General features: G+C 42.0%; 1 protein-coding gene across 6 annotated transcripts in view; it reads right to left on the bottom strand.

Moving 5' to 3' along the window:
- Positions 1-641: 641 nt before the first annotated feature.
- The window catches only part of LOC111248565 (putative polypeptide N-acetylgalactosaminyltransferase 9), a 71,724-nt gene continuing 44,937 nt past the window's right edge, over positions 642-27,428 (bottom strand). For 2 of the 6 annotated variants that reach the window (XM_022801082.2, XM_022801109.2), the window contains exons 2-11: positions 10,918-11,300; positions 9,107-9,450; positions 7,034-7,211; positions 6,565-6,718; positions 5,162-5,339; positions 4,363-4,519; positions 3,690-3,875; positions 3,193-3,362; positions 2,807-2,996; positions 642-2,270 (exon numbers count right to left, since the gene is read on the bottom strand). In XM_022801082.2, the coding sequence (XP_022656817.1) occupies positions 2,121-2,270; positions 2,807-2,996; positions 3,193-3,362; positions 3,690-3,875; positions 4,363-4,519; positions 5,162-5,339; positions 6,565-6,718; positions 7,034-7,211; positions 9,107-9,450; positions 10,918-11,103 (1,893 nt within the window). In that variant the 5' untranslated portion in view covers positions 11,104-11,300 and the 3' untranslated portion in view covers positions 642-2,120. Of the gene's footprint in view, positions 2,271-2,806; positions 2,997-3,192; positions 3,363-3,689; positions 3,876-4,362; positions 4,520-5,161; positions 5,340-6,564; positions 6,719-7,033; positions 7,212-9,106; positions 9,451-10,917; positions 11,301-11,893; positions 12,231-12,563; positions 12,582-27,428 lie in introns of those variants that run through there. The other 4 variants (XM_022801092.2, XM_086987921.1, XM_022801098.2 and 1 more) reach the window with 4 other exon arrangements.

Here is a 27,428-nt window from a genome sequence, read left to right on the forward strand (position 1 = left end):
GAGCCTAAATTAATTGGGTCGGCTATAATGCCGAGTGAAGAACAAAGCCTATACACCACAGAATATAGAGTTTGCTGTAAAAAGAAGCTGTAAAATACTGATAAAAAATTCTGTAAGACGATAGTATGAGGAAACAGTATCACAAGGGCGCAGAAACGTATCTATTTCGTGAGTAAGGCCATACAACGGAGCTACTATAATTCATATTGCACCCTTTGTTAGCCTCGCGTCCAGTCACATGCATGAACGACAAAGCTTCCGCCTTTTAGCAGCAGTGGCACCGAACACACATGCTAATAATTACCACTGGCTCCAAATGAGCCGTATGGCGAAATCACTTCATCATTCGACATACTGGCCTTACACCCTTTATCTGTAAGCCAATCTTCTACGGTGCTCTGGTGAACCGTCGTACTGCGCCCTCACCTGTGTTAGACGGGACTCAGGTAAATTCGGGGTAAGCAAGGTAAAAGTGTTCGGTCCTAGGAGCCAAAGCTGCTCCGTGGCCCAGTTACAAGTCTAAAGTTCTTATTCTTAAAAACCAAAAACGAAGTTTGCAGGAATCAGAAAGGGAATCTCGCGTGAAAATTGCGCCTAGCTTTTTTCAATTCATAATTAAGTTAAGAGCGCACAAACAGTAATAGGGGTCATCCAAATAATTTATTTCTCTTTTCCATTTCTAAAAACAATGTATTTCCTCTTTCTTCATAAGGCACATGATTTCAAAGAACGTTCCGTGACTACGTGGAGCCGACGACTTCATCTCAATACAAAGGCATTGTACACATTTCCATCCGATGCACTACATTACATCTCGCTCAACGCCAACGGAAAAATCGGATCATCCTAAATTTTAACTACGTCCATATTTCACATAGCATTACGGAAATACGTCGATTTTCGTGCTGTTATATTATGATGTTTTTCGATGACGACAAAATGATTCGTCCGTTTCTGTCACTCTAATTTGACTGGAATATTTTGTTTACCCTCTGCTACGTTTAAAACTCAAGCTTTATATTCGTTTATTCACAGTTCCCGTCCCACGGTCACTGTCACTGTCACTTCAGTCACCCGTCATTCACACAAATCAAAAGATGGCGTGTTTCTAACTCTGCGTTCCACTGTGAGTTAGTGTCTTTGGAGCTTCCTATTCCTATCACGACATTAGTAACTTGCTTCTCTGACAACTTGGCATTTCACAGAGGCCGCAAGTTCTACTTAAACGTATTAGATCAAATTACATTTTATCAATTAGTGATGTAAAAATCGACAAGCAATTGAACTTACTTTGCCATACATAAAAGTGGCCTTTGATTTTCATAAACCCTCTATGTGACTGGATTAGAACACATCTTCGTCTTCGAACCTTCGTCTTCAGCTCGCAGATCTCTGAATGCACCGTATAGAATAATAAAATAGTGATAAGGTTAAGTTAAATAGAAACAGACTAAACTTTGTTGTTCATTCAAGATAACCACTCAATCAGTTTCTTTTGAACTTGACATTATATTACTATACTTCTCTACATTCATTAGCACGTCACGCGTAGAAAGCCACTGAAAGGTTCAATTATGTGCTACCTAACACATCCGTTTTTCACTTTGCACCCCTCTCTCTCTCTCTCTCTCTCTCTCTCTCTCTCTCTCTCTCTCTCGATATATATATATACTAGTACTGGTGAAACTGCTAGTCAAAACGCCGCTAGCTCTTAGCTTTTTTCACTAAAAATGATGGTATCACAACAATGTCAACAAACAACTCGGTGGTTTCCTGGTGCTAGCACCTTCGACCATTGCACTGCCGATGTATGGGCGTTATCGTTCATAATAGTGATGTATTTTGCCTACTGTATATATATATATATATATATACACAGCAAGAACAGGCTATTTCTGTGCTGATGCAACCGACGGTTCGACTTGAGGCCAATTTCGTTGACTCAGTTTGGCTACAAAAGTTCGCAGCCTATGTCCTTTCGTTCCAGCCTTCGTTGCAACGGATGAGCTGCTAAACGGTGGACAATGTCCTTAAAAGGCAACGGACTCCGCATACAGACTCTGAAACGTCCTGGGTGTCTCAAGGATCGAGAACGATGTAGCTAGAGACATTTTAGTCCTTTACGAATCTTCGAGTTTAGAAATGTTGAAGTTCGCGAATTTCCATGATTGCCGGTCGACAGACGGGTTGCAGGTTTCCATAGAGAGGCCTGTCTTCATCTCGTTGATAGCCAAACACTTTTGACTACTGCCGTGCTTCAGAGTTTTGTCCTAATGATTTAATTAAAACATTGCAGAAAAAGTGTTTAGAAATTTGCTTCAAATTTCGTAATAACTAGTAAGGTTATGTATCCCCTTGTGTATACCCATTTAAAATTGAATCTAGAGCTTTAATTTAGTCAGAAATGTTCTCCTGCTCCGGCGACGGGAATTTAGTTATTTTTGAACGGTAAGCAATTACGACCCATTATTCATATCTGACATTTTTACAGCGGAGACACATTTTTTAGTTCTCGTAATCATAGTGCCCTATTATGTGCGACAACATTACTCTGCTCTCTCTCTCTCTCTCTCTCTCTCTCTCTCTCTCTCTCTCTCTCTCTCTAAGTCGCATTAATTCTATAGAACACATTTAAAAACGGAAACCTTGAGCGGAAAACTTCGCGGGAAAGTTGGTAATCCAATATAACGAACGCCGGTGATGCCAGCATCCATGCTATGTCACGCTTACATCTGAGCATTTTGCTAATTTTTTTTTACTTTATGGAATGATCACTTTTTTTTTATTTGTATAAAAATACACTTACATTTATATCATATCTCCAATATTGATTGCCTTTTGACCCATGACAAGGATAAAGGGTAACATCGCCTCCTGCGTAGTCAAGGCAAAGATCGTCTCGACGTACTTCACCGGTTTTCGAAAATAGCCAGTACTGGTTTCCTCCCTGACCGTGACAGCGGTATACAGAAACAACCTTATCAACAGCCCCCTTGCTGTAATAAGACAAAACAAATCGCAGCTTTCGACTATTATTATTTGCGACCAGTTTGTTGCTTTAGCCTCTAACGAACCTAAGACTGTCTCTACCACTTCATCTAAGATTTCACTCATCCGACCTTCACAAACAAGCGATTCTTACGTTTTTACAAAAGAAAAAAATAATGAGATAGTAACAAGGTATACACTAACCTATCCATGCACCATTCTGAACCGAATGCGAGGTTTCGGATCTCGCCCGTAGCCGCCGCTTCTCCCGGAATAAATAGCTCAGGGTAGATGTTTTTTACATACCATTCGAAAGATTTACAGTTCAGATGCTTACGCAGTTCAATGCGTTCCGAAATATCACCATAGTCACTCTGAAATGCCGTATGATTTTCTATTAACAACAATTAAATTTTAATAATAATTGTAATAGTGAAGGCCAAAAGCTCAGCGTATATATAGAATGGCTATATAAGCCATAAGCACGATTTTACGCGCATATAAATAGCATATTATATAGACTGGAGATGCTACAAACTTCTCATAGGCGTACGCTAGGAAATGGTCGTCCCTTCGCGAAGTATAATAAATTTAATTTCATAAGCTTTGCGATTTTTCAAACGACAACAGGTTATCTGTTGTCGCTGACTTCGATAATGAAAAATAATAAGACAAATAATCTAGTACTAATTATATCTTACCAGGTCGGGTCCTATTCTGTCGAAGTAATATTTAGCATAGTCGTCCATCCAAACTTTGGCTAGACGTATTGAGTTCTTCTTAAGAACATTTACACCCTTCCGCCATTTGTACGGGGACCTTTTGCGAAAAACGTGGCCCACGTGCGAGCACGGAACGATTTCTAGACGTCCCCCGCACATCCACGTCTAGCAGAAGCACAAGCACAAAAAATAAAACATCAAGTGCTAAGTGAGGCAGTAACAGTAACAGAAGGACGGCGTTCTACACCCAGCATAATATTTAATAAGAACTTTATTGGTGCGTATACTTTTATTGACCTTTATGCGGTGCGAATGTTCTATGCTTTGACTATTGCTCTTTCTGGATCAGCAGTGACATTAATAGGTAGGTAACAAGTTAAGCACATCGTCAAATAGTTTGAAAAAGATTGTGCTGTACATCGTCCAACGGCGCGGCGGTGTGTCATTACAAACGAAACAAACTGTTATACTGCAAACACGAACGTAAAAATGAGGCTTAATACAGGTTTTAGTTCCCTTCAGTCATTTGGGTATAAATGACGGCTTTCCATATTTGGTGCAAGGTGCAACAATTACCTACTTAAGCTAGCATTATTAACAATAACTAGTAACTACGAATAAATGTGATTGCCAATAAGTTGTTTGTATTTACCTTAAATGATAGCTCGAGATTTTCTCCACCCCAGATGTCAAATCCGCTATCATAAAGACCAAGTTTTTCGAAATAAGCTTTCGAAATAGTGAAGAGTCCGCCAGCCATTGTTGGGCTAGGCACTGGAGACCAATTATTCTTTAACTGATCCTTTACCCTGGCCAGGACGATCATAGTAGGCAACATATGGAAAAAACACACAAGACCAATGAGACCGCTACTGTTTAATCTCCCTCTTTACGGTTGTTTCCTCCGACCTTTGTCTGGCTCGCACAGATTGCAGTGACAAAAAGTCAACTTTTTTTCACTGTAATCTGTTTATTTTATAGTAAATAGAAGCGGGTCAAAATCTCTAAGTTACGCTACTTTTTTCACTCACTCAAGAATTACTAAATTGCTTTTCTAATTGCAATGTCATTGTATCCGTGAAGCCGCTGAAGCGCCATGACTGGTTAGTAATTGTTTCTTTGCCAGCCAGCATGAATTAACAAGAATACGTGCATTTCAGTCCTAATTAAGTGCACGGGCAGCGGTTAAATAACGTCATATTATTATTACTAACAGCAAACCGCTCCCAAGCGTCTCAAAACAATTTACTGCTCATATGCTTAGAAGTAGTATTTACTGCACATATCCAAAGAAAACGAACGCGCTTATTCATTACTTTCTTTCCCGTTACTCCAACAATGCGAGATCTTGAATCTGCTTTCGAAGGCCTACATTGGCAGTTCTAACTAGTTTTTATATCCTACTTATAGACTGCTCGAAAGTTGCTCATTACTTTTCATTATGAACATACCTCTGCGGGACCGCATGCCAGTCAAACTGTAGATTCCAATCAAAGCCGCCGACATTGATCACCGATAAGCCCGGCCGATGGTGATACTCGAATGTTTTATCATTGATAACGTCGATAACAGGACATACCACATTAGTTTCATCTTCAGCAACTCGTTGCAGTAACGGCTCAAGCCATCCTGTAATCCGAAAGGACATCAACTCTTTTGTAGTACATCTTCAACAGGTAAGCAATATTTGCTTCCGGCAAAGCCACTCGTCCATGAACGCGTATGAGTTCATGTTTCATGTTCACATTATTTTAGATCTTCAGTCCTTTTACAGGTTTACAGGTTACAGGTTTAGCGAAACATATATTTTCGAAGAACATCAACCCTCGCCGTCCATAATCGGGAACTTAGTTTCTTTCCCTTTGTCATTTACTCCTTTGGAAGCCATCAACTTTCAGGGGGTGTTTGCAACAAACGCCATGTAGTTGAATAGAATGTGTTCGTATCCATCTAATATGCTTCGAGTTAAGCGTGAGTGATCTGTAAATTCAATAGCGGATTTCCGATTGCTAGCTGACATACATAGGATATGCATCTTTGGAAATCATCAGACTAGCTGTTTATCGCAGCGCACCGCTTTCACGTAACAACGATGCTGTAGACATTTCTACGGGCCGACCCACTAGCATAAATAGATGGTTTCGCCTACTAGTTTCAACATGTTTTACACCTTGACAGTTTTTTTTGGGCGAGATTCCAATCCGCCGCTTTGCCCATGTGATATTGTTATCCGGGCGAACTACAGGTTCCAGGTAACAGCCGAATTATGTGGAACGATAAAACCCGAATCATCCATACCGTCACTTTCAAAAATCGCCACTTTTATCAGATTCTCAGCGATCTGGTCCAAAAGAGGCTCTAGCCAGCCTGTGATGAGCATTTTTTTTTTCGAATGAATTAAAAACTAAAATCTGAGGCATGTGTCATCTATGATTTAACTCTCTAAATAGAACAAAAAAAAAAAACAATTATTCTTTTCAAACAGTGTTTGAGTTGTTCGACCTTTCGCAGAGTCTTACATCACACATGGCTTCGTGACTCATATTTCTTTTCTACTATAACGTCTCACTGGAAAGTGTTGGAAAAAAGTTTCATTAAAAATATGGTCGAACACTCAATGACTTAGGACCTGACGTACCCATGTAAGCTATTCTTAAAAAGTCTTCGATGGGAGCAGAGCAATTTTTCTCACTGCGGAACCTTGGTTAAGTACTAATGTAATAGCTTGTTGGAAATCCTTTTCAACAGGTGTTAAGCAAAGCCCAGTTTCCCTACTGGCAGATTACCGTAATCGATACATAGCAGCAGCACGTAATGAACGTCAGTGCGCCGGTTTTGAGCATCTCATTCTTACCTTGCGTGCACTCGCAATGCGAGTCGAGGAACGTAAGAACTGGAGCCGTTGCAGCCTTCGCCCCGAGTAACCTGGCTCGAATCAGGCCCTCCCGCTTAGTGGCCCGAATAATCTTTACAATACCCAGCTCGTCTGCGTATCTTTTTAACTGATCCTAGAATATGACCAACATAAATGCATTTGTTTATGAGGAACTTTATCCAGTATTGATCTACGTAAAGGCAATTTTCAACTGAGATTCACTCGATCTACTGCTTGACATCTGAACAAAGTTTAGTCACTAAGAACTGATAATAGCTCCCAAATGGTTAAAGGTTTTTCGGGCTAGATAGGGAAGTTTATGCTGATCTAACATCTCATAATATTGCTGGCTTTGAAGACCCTCGTAGAAATTTGCTGTCTTTGTTTAGTGTACTTTACCTCTGATATTACGATATCTTCCGTATAATAGTTATCTATTATAACTTACCTTGAGGTGGGGCATGTCCGAGAAATCGTCAACAAGTATGATCTCCTTGAGTAAGTGCTTAGGTGATCGGCCAATTACTGAATGAACAGTTCTCAATAGTACGCTCCATGCTTCATTGTGGAAGCAAATGATTACCGCTGTCACTGGCAAATCTTTCTGAAAGCTCTGTGAACGGCATCTGCAAGTCAGCAATAAAATTGCCGAGATAAGTGAAGTTTCTCGGCTAAGACAGCAATCGCATAAAAAGCTTCAGTCAGCTTCGTCAAACATTGGCAACATTCATCCAGCGGCATCGTTAAGGCTCTTTACTGACTGTTCCCACCAGTTCGTAAGGCTGTAGAATGCCGATTACAGTGTATCGCATCGCCTAAAAGTAATAGGTCTTGCCCCCTTTCCTCGCTTCGAGCGCGACATGCTATGTATAATGCATAACAAACAGCAATTTGTCTCCTCTAATCGTAATAAACGCCGTTGCTGTTCCTAATAGTCTCGGGCGCATCGAAGCGTATTCTGTTCCCATATTAGCAGTATTACTAACGCTAGCTTTTCGCCGGCTTTCCTGTTCGGTTGAGCTACGTTTGGCGTATGGATGTAAGGCATTGCGGCAACAGCTACCGCAGCTCCCCTGCAATGCCTATACAGTCCGCCATAGCAGGTGCAGCCAGGCCATGTACGTCAGTTAGCGTTTCTTTTTCTGGCTTTAAGTAAGCAGACGGTTAACGAATGCCAACTAGGCCATTCATCTGCAATCCTTCCTTCGCACGCCATTTCTAAAACTGTTACCTCGTACAATAGCAGTAGTACGAGAGGTACGATCCTAGAGGTAGAGTAGGCATTGACAGTTAGGCTCACTTAAAACTGAGAATGAGCAAACCTATCTGCACTCCTCTCCCTTGTGAGGCAGGATACAATGCGCAGGATATACCTGAACAGCAGCAGGAGTGCCTAGGTAGTGGTGGCGACGGCGTTAGTGTACCGGTTGGACCCCTCAGAAACGTTTGACACATATTACACGAGGCTGCCTCAGCGGCCGGTGGATGTCGCAGTGGTTCAGCGATGGGGAAGGAGGGGACCCAGGCGCGACTCGGATGGCAAAGCGGCTGCGCAGTTATCTCTCTCGGATCTGGCTGAAAGAACGAACCTTGAGGCGACGCCATGCCAAGTGGGAACTGGGAAGCCTCACTTTCTGCATGAACCTCTACCGACGGGAAGAACGGGGGGTCGGGGAAGAGAGAGGCAAGGTAAGTGCGATGACGGAAGGGGAGCTCAGCCAGATGCAACGAAGCAAGCAGCACGGACGGACCCATTTCACATACGGGCTGAGAGAGCGGCGACGTGACGAAAAAGAGGCAGCTATCCATAAAATTAGCATACATATGAGAACACGACTAGGGACAGAAGCAGACTTGAGAAGCGCGTATCGTTTATGAGAGATATAATATATCTTGGCGCCATTTATTGCCGCTAGGAAGACACTGCAGTGCAAATGCACGAACCGTTGTTTATGATTTAGACGACCACGAGCTTCTAGTACGCCGCAGCGCTCGCCATTCTATATTTTCAAATGCTGTTCGCATACCCAGCTTGCAAGACCTGGGTTGGAAATCAATATTTTTGTGTCGACTGAAGCATTTTGAAACCTCAATAGTTGTTCTCCTTCTCGGCTATGAGTTGTTCTCCTTCTCGGCTATGTATTCTATTTTCTTGATCTTATATTTTCGTTCTTCATTATGCGTATCTTCAGGATACGTGCAACATCGTGCACTCTGCATATTTGCAGTAGTACTACAGATTCCGTTCCTTTTGCCACAGCAAAGGTCTACCGCTTAGACTCTCACAAGTCATTCTCACTGTTCAGGTAGAACAATTTTCTTCATAGTCAATAATTGCTCTATCTATCGCTGCCATGAAATTACTATAAACCAAAAATAAGCGCTACAGAGTGCAAGCGACAATAGTAAACATAGCATCAGTAGAGCACCAGTGTGATTTGAGTTTTCAACGATTTTTTTTAAGAAAGAAAAGTGCCGTGGTTGCGGAAGTTGGCACAGTGGGGATATTCTAAGTGCTTACCCTTCTTGACGCATGTCAGGCAGACTTCTGTGCAGGGAGATCATATCGGATGCAAACTGATTAAAGGCGTTATTCTGCCAGCCATTGTCGTATCTCCGTTTGGCTTCCCCGCTTAAGTTCGCAGGCATCTGTACAGCGACTCCACCTTCACCTGGTGCTTTAGGATCGACTGGAAACTTTATCACCCCTTGACCCTCTTCCTGGTCAGCGTTTATCTTTGTCGTACGCGGCTCCTCAGGATCCCCTTGTTTCCGCATACGACGACGTGCCAAAGGAGGTAAAACGTCGGGGGCGACGTTCACTGCAGGAACGATGGGACCAGCGCTCGTACTAGCACCATTCATCTGTAACAGTAAGTCAATATTCTTGCTAAGTCCCTTATCATGCAACACTGTATAGCTGTATAAAATTCGTGCTACCGCTGCTCGTATTCAAGTTCATCTGCTTTATTTTGAACACTTCATTTTTTAGTGCCTAACAGCTCATGGGACGAAGAAGGCTTATGTGAGCAAATAAATGTAAACCTACTCTGTTGTTCTGTATCTTTCGATATCACTTATATAAAATACAACGTTAAAGCTAGCCGAGCCAACAAAAAAGTATCTACACGTTAAAGCCACGTTTGATTAATGTTGCCGCAATTATAGTTTTATTTCTAAAAAGACATAGATCATAGAGAAAATTCGAAGCGACTCGAAAAGTACGTCGTTCGTATGGTGTCGTCCCTTTTTCTAACGCGTTCCCTTGGGAAAGAGAAGAATAGATGGTATACCAAGAATGGCAGAATTGGTCTTTGGGGAGCTCGAACCAGAAACCGCTTACTGACTTCTAGCTATCAGACCTCTTTAAGCTGTTTGCGTTCCATGCCGTCACGTTAAGGGAATTTCCCCGAAGGCTTTTCCGGTTATTCGGTCGGTCGACCTGCCTTCAAGGCCGAAGCTATGGGTCCCTGACGAAGTAACCGCATCCTACCGTTGTGGTAGAAGTGAAGGCGGCGGTTGTGGGTGGGGGAGGGCTTAAAGGCGGCCGTCGCAGGCTGAAGTTGCTGTGGGCAACCTAAAGCCACTAAGCAGCCGTAGGGGGAATGCAGCGATGTGGAAAATACGCGCGTGAAGAAAGATATCACCCGTTGTGAGCCCGGATGGAAACGCTAAGCAACTAGGAAAGCATGGGGCTGCCAGTCTAGCTGGTTGCTTAGCGGGTAACGACTGAGGTGCGCATACCAGTACAAAAACTGAATCTAGTTTATTAGCGTAGTCCCTATTCACCTACCATATCCCGATAGAGCAGTATACCAACATACTCAAGCGATAAGTTTCCGGGATATATTGTTCATTGAGAGGATAATTAAAAAAAATCGACGTAACTGTAAAGGAAGAAACGGTTTTCAATTTTGTGCCATAAATAAGAAAATCCTATTGATGAAAAATCTATATGAATATGACGGAATTAATGGCAATTACGCATCACTTTACTTATTTATTTCACACTCTTGCATGGCAACAAAGATCTTATTATCATATATGAATTATGTACGTTAAACCAAAGTGCAGGGTTATAGTAAGATATAGCAAAGAAGCTTTTAGATACGCTTACCACTCTATAGGTTGCGCAGCTCAATATAACATGGAAATATTGTTGTAACAGAAAGATAAAATATTGTTGGCCTAAATATTATATGAATTTCGCATCCACTCGCCAGTACGTTAAATTTAAGCCTGGGAATTTTGGCTAATTCAACATAGACCTGCTGGACTTCATTTATAGGCACACGAATACATGTCGTACTAAGGGAATCGGTGCAGGCTTACCTCGCTGTCAGCCCGTAGATTGTGTTGCATAAGCGCCGGTTGAGGTGGCTGAAAGACAGAGTTGTCATCTTGAATAAGATCTTTTCGCGTGGACGCAAACAACGTAAGCAGCAACCATGAAAAAGCAGCTGCGCCCCCTAACTTCCACACGACGCTCCCACGAGGCCGACGCCGCATTATTGACATGGCGCCGCGAATTGTTTCGGGTTTCAACTCATACGTTGAAACCAGTCGAGAAAAATTCGTAGCAATTTGCGATTTCGTAGCGCAATATAAGTTTAAGTTACAAGACGTTCGCCAGCCTCGAACTGCACGCAGTTGGGCGCTACTGAGGTGTTATACTCGTCCTCACGAGTTATCGATTACACCCTCGGTCGTGATACCTGGAACGAAGTTTCCGCCGATTTATAAATATAATGCAAGTCGAAGACAACATGGCGATATATCATACAGCTATATACCTAAACTGTTTCTAGGGGCTTCGTGTAACGCGCCGCGTTTGAACCAAGGTGATGCCCCCCCGCCCCCTCCTCCCCGCCATTCGCTATGACTGCATTTAGCACACCAGCAACACTATTTACATATACGTCCATCGATTCCGTTATACCCAGTCTCAGTAATTAAGTAAAAAAGTAAAGAGATTTCTGCTTGTATATTAGGGAAGCCAAACGAAAATATAAAAACTTAATCTAGTGCAAATAGCTCGTCTTCAATATCTTTTTCGATATGCTGTTCGGATTCCTTGCTCTGCAGACCGCCTTCGCAACGGTGTTATCGAACCCGCGTAATCGCTACCCTTGTAAACTGCCAGCCATAAAAAGTAATACAACCTATTCTACGGACTTGAATGATTCTTAACTACCGTAGACAGCAGTTGTCAACCGGTAAAAATGTGGCATCATTTTAAACATGGCTTCGAGTATGCATTATAGTACGACGTTTTAATAAGATCCAAAAAGCAAAAACGAGCACTTACTTATCGATAGTCTACCCGTTGTCTGCTTAGTGCTCAGCATGATTATGTTGGACATCATGCATATATCATACCGAAACATGTTGGAAAAATTCGCACCTCGTTACTAAGCAAGCTAAATTTCACAAGTTTTTTACTTCGCGATGGACACGTACACAATTGCACAGTGCGTCTAAAGATCCCACGACAACGAATCTCAAACACAAACGTAATACGTGCCACAACACGACGCATATAAATAGAACGAAAATGCGCACACACGCAATTTCATTTTGGTGAAATCTATAACGCGCGCCATTTCTGTTCGTCATTGATACAGCATCAGCTGCTAAACCCAACATGGCCGCCCAGAGAGCGGTAGGCGGAGTGTACAGCACTCCTTCGGTAGCTGTTCTCTGTCTTTTCCACAAGAGAGGAGAAAAGAAAAATGTAGGAAAGAGAGAAAAAAAAAAAGCTAAATTAACTGTAGCAGTAGAAACATCGAACTTTGTCAGCCGAGGCACGTCGATGCTCGCGTGCCCGACTTGGCGTGGCAGCTAAAACTAGGTGGGCGCGGGTTCAAAGCCAGACGCTTTCGTTGTGTGATGAATATCTAGCTGCGTAAGAGGCCGTAACGGAATGCCTCGTCCGGCTCGAACAGCGTTCGCACAAGGAAAAAAGGAAGCAAGCATACCGCAAGGACCGAAGGGCAGATTAAATCACTGTAGTTTCACTATATCTTCATACGAGCTAAGGGTGCTCAGCACAGAATCTCTGCCGTGAATCTCTGCAGTATTACTTATCGGATTTCGCAACCATAACGCCAATAAAGAAAACTCTTCGTTATTCAGTCAGACAACAAATACCTAGGACAGATCTACCTAGTCAGACAACAAATAGGCTCGTGAAGTAATGAAACACACATTGTAGAATCGCTAAAGAGTGCCGCACTGCACACTTGTATTTATGATCATAGTGTTTTATGTAGTTTTCTTTCGAAGATTATAATCGGCGCTATAGTCTATACTTATTTTTCGCCTAAGTACATACAGCCGTCTCGAAAGCGACCCTCGAACACGTAAGTTTGTTCAAACGCAGTAAAACGATGCTGTAAATACCATTATAAAGCTTTCCTGTTTTTACCCGCGCGACGTGCGACGAAATAGAGGCGTCACTAATTAAGTTTAAAATAACAATTACGTATTGAATCAGCTGTTAGCGATACGGTAAGCAATGCTTTCAGGGCTGGGCGGAAGCTCTAGGCTGAACTTGATAAAAAAAAAAAGCACAACTCTTCATGGTGTTCCTAATTAAGTTAAAGCGAAATCGACAGTTTTCGATATCAGTCGTGGCTGCGCGGGTGCTAAGACATAACTTGAGCAGGATGACAACGAAGACTTAGGGCACAAAACTACAGTCTCTACCAAAGTTCTGAGAGAGATGCATGCATTTGCAATGATTACGGTATCTGTGAATTTGAACATAAGGATATTGACTGCTTACGAAATTGTAAGATAATGTAAGTTTTACTTTTTTTTGACATTTTCTAGCCTCTCCGGCAACCTAGCCTTGTGCGATCATTCCGCTCGATGGATTCCGATCGAAATCCATTGAATTATTTCGTACTCAGCGCGGTAGTTAGCAACGAATCGATGTCGGATCGGTAACGGCTACCGCTGGCATGAGGTAGTTCGCAAGTAAAGATCGTGGCGCACTCATAATTACTATATATATATATATATATATATATATATACTATAAACTAGCAACTGTCGTGAGAATTAATATTATTTCAATAAATCAGTGACCGTCTTATCCGCTATATCTCTACTGCTAATGCTATATAAATCCGCCGTATAAATGAATCATTCATGCAGATAAAACAGCATTTTGCTAGTGTCTAGTATAGACGACCTTCGATGTTAACGAAAAAAGGTAAAGATAAGATTAGGCCATCTTCTATTACTGATAGAATATGATCCAAATCAGCATCTCTGTTCTACCATCTTTGAGGGAGACAACTATATATGTTATGCAAGATGTCCCATTTGACATCAGGCGAAAATTCGAGACTGCCAAGCAAACTAAGTGTCTGTCCGCGGTAAATTGTGTTAGCTGATTGGTCCATATTGAATTGGTCCAACATCTTGCGGTAGTGCGACCACGATAATGACTACCGCGGTGATTTGTATGCTTCGCCTACCATCATAGTACTGTCAAAACAAGTGCCTATCAGATCACTGTCCTTATATATGTATACGCGTCTACTTCGCAACAGACATGAAGCGTCACGATGGAACTCGCATAAACTCATACGATGCACTCACTGATGCCAACCTACTACGCAAAAAGACGTTAGAAAGTTATAGGCTGACAAGCTCTATTCCGGTACTTACGAGACAAACATACAGTTGCGATTGTGTGTTACTAGACTACGAAACAAGTTCCTTTGTGAGCTATAGCCTGTAGCCTATAATATAACCGTAATAATAACATATAATAAACGCGAAACATATAATAAAATACAGCCTTACGGGACCTCTAGTCAGTTCTTTGAATTTGCGCAATTTTGATAAACGTTGAAGCGATGCCAATAGAGCAGAACCATCGCCGGAAGTATAGCATAGAACCATTCTCTATGCGTGGTCTACGCGTGGCCGCGTATGTAGACGGAAAATGTGGGTAATTACCCTTATATTTCACCGTTGTATGAAACTCATAGGCTGAGCAACCCGTGGGCGAAACAAAGCATATACGTACTAACATCAAATTATTGAACCAGTCCTTGATCGGCTACTAGATACATAATTAAAGATTAATCGGGCGACAAAAGTGGTACATGACCACTGTTGCCGACCGTGATGTTTGGCTAAAAAGAAATCTAAAATTATTATCAAAGAAATATTCGGAAAACATAGATAGTAAAAAATATGCATGATAACAGTTAATCTATTGGATATAGGGACGACACATATGAACGGTGACGATTTGTTAGCCGACGTGACACTTTATCTAAATCAGCCAGATCTGTCGGGTTGTGATCGTGCTGCCAGACCCCACCTAATAACCGTCCTTAATTGCAACTAATTACGGCCACTGCACCCTGACAGCTTGAGCCCAACACGAAGCCCATCTAATCAATGCGAAAAAGCAAATTACAAGCAGGCAACTTCTGAGACTTTTATCGGACGATGACAAAGAATAACTGTTGCAACAGCCGATCCGAACGTATTTCTCTGTTTGCTTCAGAAATGAGCCTACTCACACAAAAGAAGCCTTCCTCACAATGCACAAAAAATTTCACTTAAGCTCAAGGACTCAACGCAGCTGCTACGAAGCGCGTACTGTAAAATATATTAAAATTTTCGTATAGTATTTTTTGCGAAATCTATTATTTAGAATTGAGCGTGACTCTAAGAAATTGGCCATAATTGCGTTTCCGTTTTTTTTTAGTAGAGTAAGTAGTAATACTTGAAGATTAAGAACGACCAAACCCATGAGCAGACAGTCAATTCAAACTGCCACGACTGACAAATATCAATTAAATAACCGACCCGTGGGTTTTTGTCACCCACTAGAGGATATATATACGTAGCGTAAGCTACAGCAAGCGCTCTGATGTTGTACCTCGATAAATTTCAAGCGCCGATTCTAGGTCAGGCAGCCCATGGTCATATCGGTCGCAGTATCGTCATCAGCTATTATTTGGAGGCACGGTTTACGACGCTTACTGTGCAGGCATGACAAGAAATGACTTGTGTTCAGCACGCTGCTTCTGATTAGGCCAAAAGAGGCAGTTCGGTGGGAAACTAGGTGGGTAACTCACGCGCGTGTCTGGCGTTTACATCCGTGTGCGTGTTCGTATGAGTACTAAGTGTGGCGAGCTCTATTAATACAACGGCTGGCTGAAAGGCACTGTGGCTGTGGTACGAAGCAGACGACTTCATGCGGTGTATAGCTTGTGGAGTGAACTGAGAAAGAAAGGGTCGGGGCATATACTGCTGGGTCCGTCGGTCCGGTATCGATTGGCCTAGCTATACTTAGGTAAGGTCCAACTATTAGGCCTACATCCTAATGTTCGCGCCGAAGAAGTGTTAACATCATATTACCTCGGGCGACCCATGAGACCGCAGATTTCGAGGCAAATGAACGGATATCTGCGGAAATTTTAAATGGCAACAAAAATTATGTTTTCGATATTTCCTTCCACGCGCCGTTATTGCCCGCAAGGTGCGATTTACCAAGTTCGTCTAATTTAAAATTCCATACATTTTTTTTTACGCGATTTCACGCCAAAATATTAGCATAAGTTAGTCCTGCATTATTTTCCCTCCCGCTACGCCTCGTTCTCCACAACAAATTTCACATCTCACCGTTCCGTCATGCTATTTGTTTACTTGAACTAGGCCTGTCTTTTGTTTCGAGAATGAACGGCGGTGTATCTATGCATATAGGCCAAAGGTTCATTCTGTGTTTGCAATGCGGTCTCTGTAATAACCGCCATTTTGAAATAGCTGCACAGAAATTTAAAATACAAAGGTAAGACACTATGTATTAGCGGAAATATCTAACTGTTCAAAAGTATACATGTTTCAGTTAAGCTGGAAAGGTAATCTATTGTAGAGCGTTGGGTCCTTTTGAATTATTCCTGACACAAGTCAAATAAAAGCGTTGTCCAGGGTAAGGACCTTCAAAGATTCGATTTTAGCGTCAAGTGGTCTTTCCAATGTGCGTGATTCAACAAAGCTGTGTAAACCAAACACGCCATAATAGATTTGCAAGGGGCCGAGTCCTAGAGGCTGGCTCGCTCGTTCACAAAGTAATCTTGCTCACTATGGAAAACGTCAATATCCCTTTGATAAAAAAGGAGAGTAAACCGTATCTTGTTTACCAACGGAACCTGTGGTAATTCAAATTATTTTTTTTTTGTTATTTATGACGCATGTTTTCGTCCATCGATCCATTTTGTTTCATTGAAAGCAATGCGTACATTTGTTGCGTTTAGCAAAAGGTGTGGCAGTTTCGATTTTTCTCCAAAATTTGCTAGCGGGTAAATTACCTGACATGTTATCCGATGTTCCCGAAAAACATTTACTGGATGAATCAGATTTTTATTACGGCCAAGTTGACGTCTCTTTACTCTCAACACCAACGTTGTGCTCATCTGTTGAGCAGGGGGCCCTATTCAGTCCTTTTTCAAAAGCAACGAAGTTATTAGCAAAAGCCAGCACGTAGCTTTTTCCGAAGACGGGAGTGGCGAAAGACTGAATTGATGGGAAAGCGGAAGCGACGTCGAAACATCAATTTATTAGACGAGGTCGGCCCCTTTTGATCGTATTACTGTACTGTTTGTACCAGCCCTAGCTCATTCGCCGCCTTCCTATAAGATCCTATAAGAGATGAAATCTCCAGGCTGAGCGCGCCGCAAACCTGATCAGGACTCATATACGAGGGACACTGCGGCCTTTCCAGCGCAAAACGGCGACCGCTCCGCGCGTTCTCCTCTCCCTTTCTTTCGCTTCCGTCCTCTTCCCCTTCTTTTTCTAGCTATATCGAAAAAGAGCGCAAATCGATGCATCTTAGCTTCTTGCTAGCATCGAGACGAAGCATACCACAGCTCAAAAACGAGGCTCAATGTTGTCAGCGGCACTTGACTCTATGAATATATCAAAATAACTGTTTTCCTTCATTGTAATACACGACGTCAGCGCATGAACGGGGGGCGGGGGGCGGGTCAGACAGGGAAAACTATGTACGTAGACAATAGCTGGTCTGAATGGGCTGGGTTAACGGAGACGCGTTTACGCATCGCCGAATGTTATCAATAAAGCAGTTGCTTTTATCTTGCGCATAAAGATTACGACGTTACATGGAACTAGCAAAACTCACAATACTAGTAAAGTGCGTTACAAGCAATTATTAAATTCCGCTAAAACATCTGACAGCGGAACACAGGCACTCACATGTGCCTACATCGAATACAATGCCCACTTTTCTAATATAAACATCAATCACACGTCGTACCTCAATTTCCTGCGGAACTACTGATTTCTCCCTACCATTCGCGCCTGTGTAGACACCTCCGAACACACAAATTCGTGCGCGTTCCACAATGAGTGCACATAGATCAGGTATTTTTCCTATGTATAAATTTCTAATAAGAGTCATGATTTCGATATAGCTCGCTGTCGAGAGCACTTGTCTTTTATTGAAGCCCACCTGACAGTTCTATTCAAATGCAAAGACGCCGACGACAATAATAGCAACAACGGCGAGGGCGAGGGCGAGGGCGGGGGCGGCAGGAACAGCAAAGCGCACCAGGTAGAATAGGTGTGTACACGCTTCGCCCCCCGTATAGACCCCCATCAGTATTCAATAGAGAACAGCGCAACGCAAGTAACTTAAGGGACGCACCCATATGAAAGGGATAGGAGCAGACCCTTCGACGCCAGTAGAAATGGTCGTTGTTATTGATGTTGATATAGGTAGGCACTGAAAAAGATAGAATGAAGGTGCCGTCAGGCTGAGTTTGCAACATGTTGTTCTGCTTTTAACAGCGTAGCTACATTTAGTTGAAAGGTGTATTGGTTGGCAAACGGGTAAAGTAAGGATTCCATCTCGACTTTCAAATCCGACTCTTACCATCGTACGGAAACGGATTCCGTTCCTCATCCATTGGAGGCTATACATCTTTAGCATTCACATTTTAGTCTAAATAGTAATTTTGGCTTGCCGGCACGTGGGACACTAACGAACTCGAATTTCTATCGAACTATGTACTCCTTGGTTACGTGATCAAACGTCTAATAGAACATCTGCACGCTGATGTAGTAATATGGCAGTAATTGCGCAGTGTGTTGACAACAAAACACCGAGATATCATAACTTTATTTATTCATATAGACTGTGTCAGGTATGTATCTAGAGTATTTTAGGTTCAACAAAATCATAACCAGAATAGCGCTTATTCAACGGTCAGAGGGGAATATATAAGTAACCTGCAAATAATGGCTCCTCCAGCAAGGCCATTCAACAGGCGATGTCTCTCTGATGTAAGCGCAGCGTTGGAAACTACTCTATAGAGCACCACGCGCAGGCCCAACCTGCCAGTGTAGAGATTCTATTTGTAGCCACGAAATGACGATTCAAAATAGCATTCCCGGTTGCCGCTCACTCGTGCATTTTCGTGTCCTACGATAGCAAACCTTGCACCAACCTCGACCGAGAGAGCCTAGTTGTCAAAATGAAGCTAGTCGATAGAGTGCAGGTGACCGACCCCCTGCTAAACCGACGCCAGGGAATAACAGGCCAGTGAGTAGGGCCTAACTGCTCAGATGAGAAGAATAATTGAACCTGGGCTCGTCGTACTCAAAAACTAAGTCAACGAAACCTGCTACAAATTTAATTTTGCTGTTCACCTGAATGCCACTACCGTAACCAATATTCTATAATCGATCATTTTCTTAGGACAACAACCGACCACAGAAATTTATCCCCTGCGTAGATAATATGTTAAATGGCAGCTTTTTTTTGTGACTCTCGAAGGGGGTGATCTGGCAACAATCTCACACCTCTTATCCCTTGAACATGTAGTTCAATCACATGGAACAATACATGATTGGTATCTCGTCGTTTTATTACTTTTACATGTTTCAATTTTTACTAATCGAAACCTACAAGAAAGACGAAAGCCCGAGCAAAGAGTGAGGAAAAGCAAGAATAAATTGCATTGCTGTCTAGTCTTCGTCGAATAATTGATTTCTGAACAAATGTTCAGTTATTTATATACAAAAGGCGATAAATGGGGCCGAAAAATAGAAAAGGACACCAGAATCATAAGTAACTCTGAAAGTAATCGAAACGATTACTTTCAGAGTTACCAAACTGACGTATATTGTAATAACAAGACGGTGACTGAACTGTAGTACAAAGAGTTGCCTTCTCTCAGCGGACAGAACCGAAGCAAAGAAGCGAAATATAGAAGGAAGAAAGGGCTTTAGATGATGTCGATTTAGATACCGATAAAGAGCACCGGCATTGCTGCAGAAGCAGAAGCAGCAGCAGGAATAAGCGCTTGCGTCTGCTCCATTCGCTATCATTCTCTACGCCAATGCGTATGTTCCGGTGTGTGTGTATATGTATGGCTGTGTGCAGTAAGGAGGTGCCAAATGCTGAGAAAGAAGAAAGTGTGCCCTCCAAGTGCCATACCGCGCATATATGCCCAGCCAACGGTGCGACGGCGACGGCGGCGGCGTCACCGCTTACTTATTTACGACCAGACTATATCTCGGTGGAAGGTGCGTCCAGCTCCAGTATCTCCACCAACGGCCGGCACGCTAACGAGGGTTATAACGGTGCCTGTACCGCGTAATGCTAACTATTCGCTCTTATCGATACCACTAATGTAGATGTCACATAAGCCATGCAAATAATAGCAAAGTCTTGAAATCTTGAAAGATAGAATATGATCACAGGTGCTACCACTTACCTTCGTTGTTCCTAGACCCCCCAATCAAACCCTAAATGTTCCTAATGGTAACAGTTGTTACGTTGACGAACAAAGCAAATTTTGCCGTAAAAAAGTTTTGCATAATGTTCGGATATTGTGTTTGCTCCTGATATGTCCATGAAGGACATAACATAAGCATCGGCAGTTATCAATGTCACAAAAAATTTGCCCCACATGAACTTCTACCGAGCTCAATACATTGGTAAAGGTTTCGTCCAAATAGGACGAGAATATATACTTTACTTTCTAAATGGGTAAAACTGATAATTATATCGCTCGTTCACATATATCGATCATGAATTTAGGGACAATTAATTGTTATCACCTATCACTCGACCTAAACAATAGACGACATGAGCGCATTCGCGCAGTGAAGTTAAACAGGCTAGTTCGCTTCGAAGTTATTTTGAATTTACAAATCAACGCTGGTGTTTGGAACAGAGCAGACTGCAATTTCATCTATGCACCCTATGGAGGAACAGGTGGTAGACCAAGTCTACAACAGTGCTTAGGACATATGTTGATTATTGCCACAGACGACATGGAACAATAAGCTACTCCCTGTCGAAATATTAGTCTCATCGCATCGTGATTGTTGTATTGTGTATTGTCCGGACCGAAGCTCAGGTAAAAGAACGAGTGCTCAGAGGGGTGTTAATGGTGACCCTCGTCCTCACTGATGCTTTATCAATAACAGTAATACCATGGCAACCTAACATGTCGCCATTCTCTCTCTCTTCTAAGCTTCAGTTAACACCAAAATCAACCCCGGCCATTCTGCTGTTACTACTATTGTAACCGTCCACATCAGCAGTACATGTTTGTTTTTATTGTAATTATAACCCTCGCAGAAAATTCTCTTGAAACTTTAAATTGTTTATGAAACGCAGACGGTTTCGAAGCCAGAATGACTGGTCGATCGCCGCGATTTGACGCTGACTTGTCCTGGTTGATACACATGTTGATCGTCTAGGTATTATCGCCGTCATAACACAATCATAACTGATGAAATTTTGATCTGAGTGATACTCTACTACTAATATACCGGCTATTTCGATTTCGTCTGCTGGAGTGTAAAGTTTTCACAGGAGTCTTTTTTTTTTCCTTTAAATTTAATAAGTTCAATGGTGTGTAATTGGCTAACTAGACGGCTGTCGGCACGAACCGGGTACGTGGCCGTGCGGTAAGAATAGGAGGGGGTGAGGGGTAGTCCTAGGTGTCTGTAGTTTTAGCAAGTAGTGAGTTTGCTGGATATATTCGCCCAGAGGCAACGTCGCATCGTTTTCGATTCGTTTGAAGGTTGGAGGGTTTGCAAGCTCTCAAGCTTGGACTTCTCATATCTCACTCTCCCTCCTGTTAGGAAAAACGTGTGGTTAGCTAGGCTATGAAGAAGTCATAATCGATACCCAGCTGGCTTTCGTTTGGGTCATTAGCATGAGATCCCCACCACAGTACATCGCTTCCAGATACAACTTAACTTCTTTAGAGTGGAGGTGGAACCATCCACCAAGAGTCCACAGATCTTCCGTCCACCTAAAAGCACCTGGTACGGCCAACGGCTCAATATTGTATGCCCCCTACGCTTTAACGCTCTGCTACTACCAGGCAGCTTACGCACAGATGACAGTGGGGCGCAGTAGCATGGCCGCCCCATCAACTCGTACGAAAATAATGAGCCTGAAGTAACAATGGTGAGAGTGATAAGATGAACGATACTTAAACATTCTTTCGAACGGCTTTGATCTCCGATTCAAGTGATGATTAAATTCGCTGATCGGAAATGTCTGATAGCGCTATGTCATTTTTGGCAAGTATAATTTAAAAATAAGTAAGCACACTAATATAATTGGAAAATTGGACATATAGCGTAGTAGAAATCAGTTAAAGACTACTGGTTTTTTTTTTTTTCGTTAGACCTATAGTAACAAATAAAGCATGAAGTTGTAAATCTCTTCCAGAAGCAAAATTGTTGCTCTCTATAAATGTTCTAGTTTAACTCGAAACACCATTTGGTCAGCGTCAATAAGCAATAAAATCCCAGCGATGTAATTATGATCACTTCCAGTGTCTTCATCTGCTTTAGGACAAAGCATGTGTCTTTAGGCACAAAGACTCGTTCGGAAAATTACTTCCCGAGAAACATACATTGATAGCAATTCTTCAATCGATCGCCAACCGCATTAATATGTCAGAGAAATGTGTTAATTCACAAACAGGGCGGACCTGCTAGGCCTAGATAAAAAAATAACAGTGAAAATTGAGACAGAGCTGTCTATGACCAATTCGTCGTTCTTCTCAGATCAAGTTCTTCCAACTGTTCCTGTACACTTTATTTCTTCTGGCGGCTAGGGAAGGAAGAGATTAGATAGATCATTGATGGCTTCGTACTAGACCAGCTGATGACTGCTGACGCCGAAAGCAGTGAAAGGATCCCGGGTACGGATATCCTGAAGAAAAGCGCATATGGCCCATCCCCGTTACGTAATAAAGTGTGTAACTTTGGCCGCATTAACCGAACAATCAAGAAATAACGCCTGTTAAAAAAAAATCCTTGCCGATTACTAATCTTTCGTATAGGCGACTACCGTTCCGATCGTCCTCTCGAATAGGAATAGTATGCAAGATTCAGGGCAGTTAAATAACATCGCGGCTTCCAAAGAAAATCCCGTGTAGAAAAGATTCTAAAGTTTTATTATTAATTATAATTACATTATTATTAATTAGTATTAACAATTATGTCTTTCAGACGACACCAAAATTACAGATAACAAAAAAAACTATTTCACCGAATTCATATTCATTCGTTAGTACAGAGTGTTTTACCCGCATCTAAACATCAGCCATTTTTATTATGAAATAACAAATGACAAAACAGAAGGATGTGGTAGTTCTCGAACTAGTTTTGTTTTATGCATCTAATAACAACGACGAGTAATTGAGCACCTAACATTCCCTTATTCGTTTCATGTTAGTACCCTTTTAGCTACGCAAGTCAATACTTCGAAAGCACAGAATTTTGGTTGAGGTGAAAGTTGCTAAACAGCCAGACAGAACGTTCAAATATAAAGAAAAGCGAAGAGTGTCGCTGGAGAGGCCGATCAGCACCACTAGCAGCGACGGCGGCAGCGGCTGAAGCGGGGGCTTAAAAGTTCTTCAAAGTTTTCTTCGTTCTCCTATTTTTTTGCTTCTACCATTCGCTTGTCCAGAAGTTGGTTCGTCCGTCCGTCCGTCCGTCTCCATTTTACTCAATACAATTAACCAATGGGATTAAATCAAGACCCCTCGCTTGCTTCCTTTTTCTTCAAGTCTTTCGACAGCAGTAGCCATTAGTAAGAGCCTAACGGCACCCTTCCTAGTCCACCCTCTCCGCGGCGAAAGCTTTCGTCCTTCGTGAAGTCCTTCGTTGGTAATTTTTTGGCCTCGTTGCCGAAGCTCCGTACAGGGAATTTGAAGCAGCTGATTTTTTTTTCGAAATTCTCCTAGTCAACCATCATTAAAGCTACTACATCCACTGGACAAGAGGACGATAGTGATGGTTATTCAACGTCAATATTCTACTGGTACCTTTAGTTATATTCAGATGGAGATATCGCCGTCCGCGATTTACACTGGTTACGGCCTCTTTCGTTTAGCTTTGGTGGCTTCTAGCCATTGCCCAACAAGCTTCATCGGCTACCCTGCCATGAATAGAAGAAATCTCTTACCCACATAGACTTTCTGGTCTCTCTTTCGCTTTACAATGACCTCTATATGGAACAAACAAACGCTTCTCGATGGACTAGAGTTTTAACAGCATACGGCGTAAACAACCTGTTTACGTGACGGTTTCGTCAAGTTTATCTTATATGAAAACTCAATACCTGCCAAGAGCAGTAAATTCTGGGATAACAGAAGGCCTTTTGGATAAGCTGCCTCGTTGCCTTGTATCGACGGCGCCCGAAACCATACTGTACCTGCGGCGCTCAACATCAATCGTGACCTTTCGCTTCCTGTGCTTTGATGATAATTAAATGTCACGAGCCATCGTAGGCTAGTTACGGTAATAGAAGGAAAATGATGACAAAATATAACCCGCTGAGGACGAATTTGACACGAGTTGCAGGGTTATTAAGTTTTATGAAGTATGAGACTATTAGTTTGAAAACGTATGTCCAGCAGGCCACGAAAGACAGCCGGATCAGCAAACGTTAATAACAACGAAAGCTCTAAATTGTGGCTCGTGTCATTTCACCTCTTAAGATTTAAAAAACCTTATAATATTCTATATATAAATATATAACATAATAATAATAATAATAATGAGTTCTTGTAATCAGTCGTAAGCTGGTAAATAAATGGGAAGTGAACTTCATCAGGGATTTTAACCTTTTTTTTGTTTTTTATTTATTCTGTCTTAATTTTTATCTATTTTTTTATTTAAATGTTTAATCAATTAATAATTATTATTAAAAATTTAATTTAAGTGTTAATACGCGTAATAACCGAATAAAGATATGGTTTGATATTATGTTCGAACTGGAGTAATACCTGCGTTTGCAGAGCTATTAAAACCCATCTATAGCTTGTTGGTCTAGTCTAGTCTATGCTATTTCCATGACATTTAACCAACACTAAGCACAAAAGTACGAATAAGCTGTTACTTCAATACTTCAATGACGGGAACGAGGCAAATGGGTTCCCAGTTTTACCAAATGAATAGTTTATTAGACCCCTCGCGATTTGGTACAATTTTATTTTAATGCCTTTAGAAACAAACTGAAGTCTAAATGGTATTCGAACGTCTGAACTAGCTCTAATGCTGCCTCTGAGTTTCACCCCTTTGAACGCTTGAATCGATACGCTGACTTGACCGGTTACCCAGTAGCCTATTGATAAGCTATGTCACCATGTGGGTCGGATTTGGCTCCGTTTCTCATCTTGACGGACGTACTATGAAAATCAGCATTCATCAGCAAAACTCGATCGATGAGTATGAACGTATGTATATAGATCAACGTCGGTCACTTTTAAAATCCTCAGCTGTAAGATTCTGCCACATCAAGTAAATGAACTTTTTCTCTATACGGAGAACCATACGGATCTCGCCCTCGGGCCCGCCTGATCGCTTTTTTGCGTAAGCGCAGCCCCCACTCGCAGTTTCTTTCCTAACAGCGCGGCCTGCCGCCGAGACAGCGATGCTCGCCGCAACCTCGGCCTTGGTTTAACTTGGGTTTTAACCTCGCTTTGACGGAAGTTCTCCGCCAAGAACAGATTGGGATAGGGTTCGCGGATAGGAAGGTGATCCAATTCCAATCCATCTTGTGGCTGAGTCGCTTTTCATACGAATCTACGCCAAGTTCCCAGCATCCCTGCTATCTGTATGTCGTGTGATGACCTCGCCCAACTCTTTCCGCGTACGACTTTCCCAGGTGCCACCCTAGCTAATTGAGTCGGCTGCGCGGGAAGAGCGACTGCGAAAATCCTTATGGTATACTATGAGAACTATGGAATGAAGTTGCGTGGCAAATTATTACGAATTGTAGATGCCACTTTCGCCTTTTTAACAGCGAAAGATTAGATATCTAAAGATAACTTTGCTACTTTCGATTTATAAACGCAACTGTTTTTCCACTGCTAATGGGCGAAAATGTGCTATGTAACTTGCAAGCTACTCAATGTATTAAGATCATTTCGGGTGTATTTTGTTTACGTGTTGGCCAATACTTGCTCATTTCCCGAGCGTCGCAAACTAAAAATTTTCCCCAACATTATGCAATTTCCAAGTATTGTCAAATGTGGCAATTTCGGCTGCGGATGTACGTCTGTGGTCCTTCCAGCTCTGTACGTGCTGTGGCCGCATAGGACTCGCACTATACACTTGCCAAACGTGGCCAAAGAAGTGGCTAAACAGGTCGACTCATGAGAGCGTGATACTTAACTAGAACGACAAAACACCGTTTAGGTATTCAACATAGCAAAACGTCTGGGAAATGAATATTCGAATAAACCAGACTTAATCATCGGGCGCTGCTCCGAGACGAAACCAGGAACCGGAAGTTCTTCGATGACTGTTTATCAAAGCCGCAAAAAAACTGGCGAAAGATGGAATTTTCTGTTGTCTATTATAAAGCCAATTCGTCCTACTATAATTATCGCTATTAGCACGTGACCATTTGGTAATAATATAGCAGCCTATATGATTTTTACAGTCGATCACTACATATTATTTGTACTGGTTGTACTATTACGGCACATACAGATACTTCTAGGCTTTAAATTATTACAATAATAAGTCCCTTTTTGCAACATGGAAAACAAAAAAAATGTTGGTGATGTATTAACGTATAAAGTTAGATATAATTTTAACCGGTGGAAAAATTAGTCACATACGAAAACACACTTTGGCCGGCACATGTTAGCTGAGAGATGAATAGTAACGCTTTGCTTGTAACTTAACGAAATGGCCTCAAACAGAAAGTCCAGTTACTTTACGATCCTACTTTCTGCGAATGGTCTCAACCATAGATTTCTTCTATGTAGAACGAAAATTTGCCCTTTATTCTATAGACAAATCCTTGCCACAGCCCTTTTGCTCGCCAACATTTCGAATGGCTGTGCGCGATGCTTACCATAGGCTGTTCCAACCCAGATCAGGCACTACGAAAAAACATGACAGGGAACGCGACGTCACCCCACTTCTCGCGAGGGAAATTGATAATTGCCCAATTTAAAAGTTTATTATTAAACAACCGGCGAATTACGTGCTTCTATTTGAGAACGAAAATCCCTAACACGTGCACAATGGCTGCTGTAACACTTACCTTGTATTGATGTAACGACATCAATTGGCTTGTAATGCCAATTGGAGAAAGCAACATTACACAAAAGTCGTCAACATTTTCACAAAAATAAACACACGCGTAGGTATGATTACTACAGGTACCGTTGTAAGGTTGTTCGATCGTTTAGGGGTAGTCAATGGCGGATGATGACGATCAGAACATCGATGCTTACCGGGTGCTGTGCCGTTATTATTAGCTCGATCGACTGTGACTTGTAACTGGTTAACAC

Source organism: Varroa destructor, unplaced genomic scaffold, assembly GCF_002443255.2.
Source record: "Varroa destructor unplaced genomic scaffold, Vdes_3.0 BEIS01000001.1, whole genome shotgun sequence".
In the NCBI taxonomy this organism is placed as follows: domain Eukaryota; kingdom Metazoa; phylum Arthropoda; class Arachnida; order Mesostigmata; family Varroidae; genus Varroa; species Varroa destructor.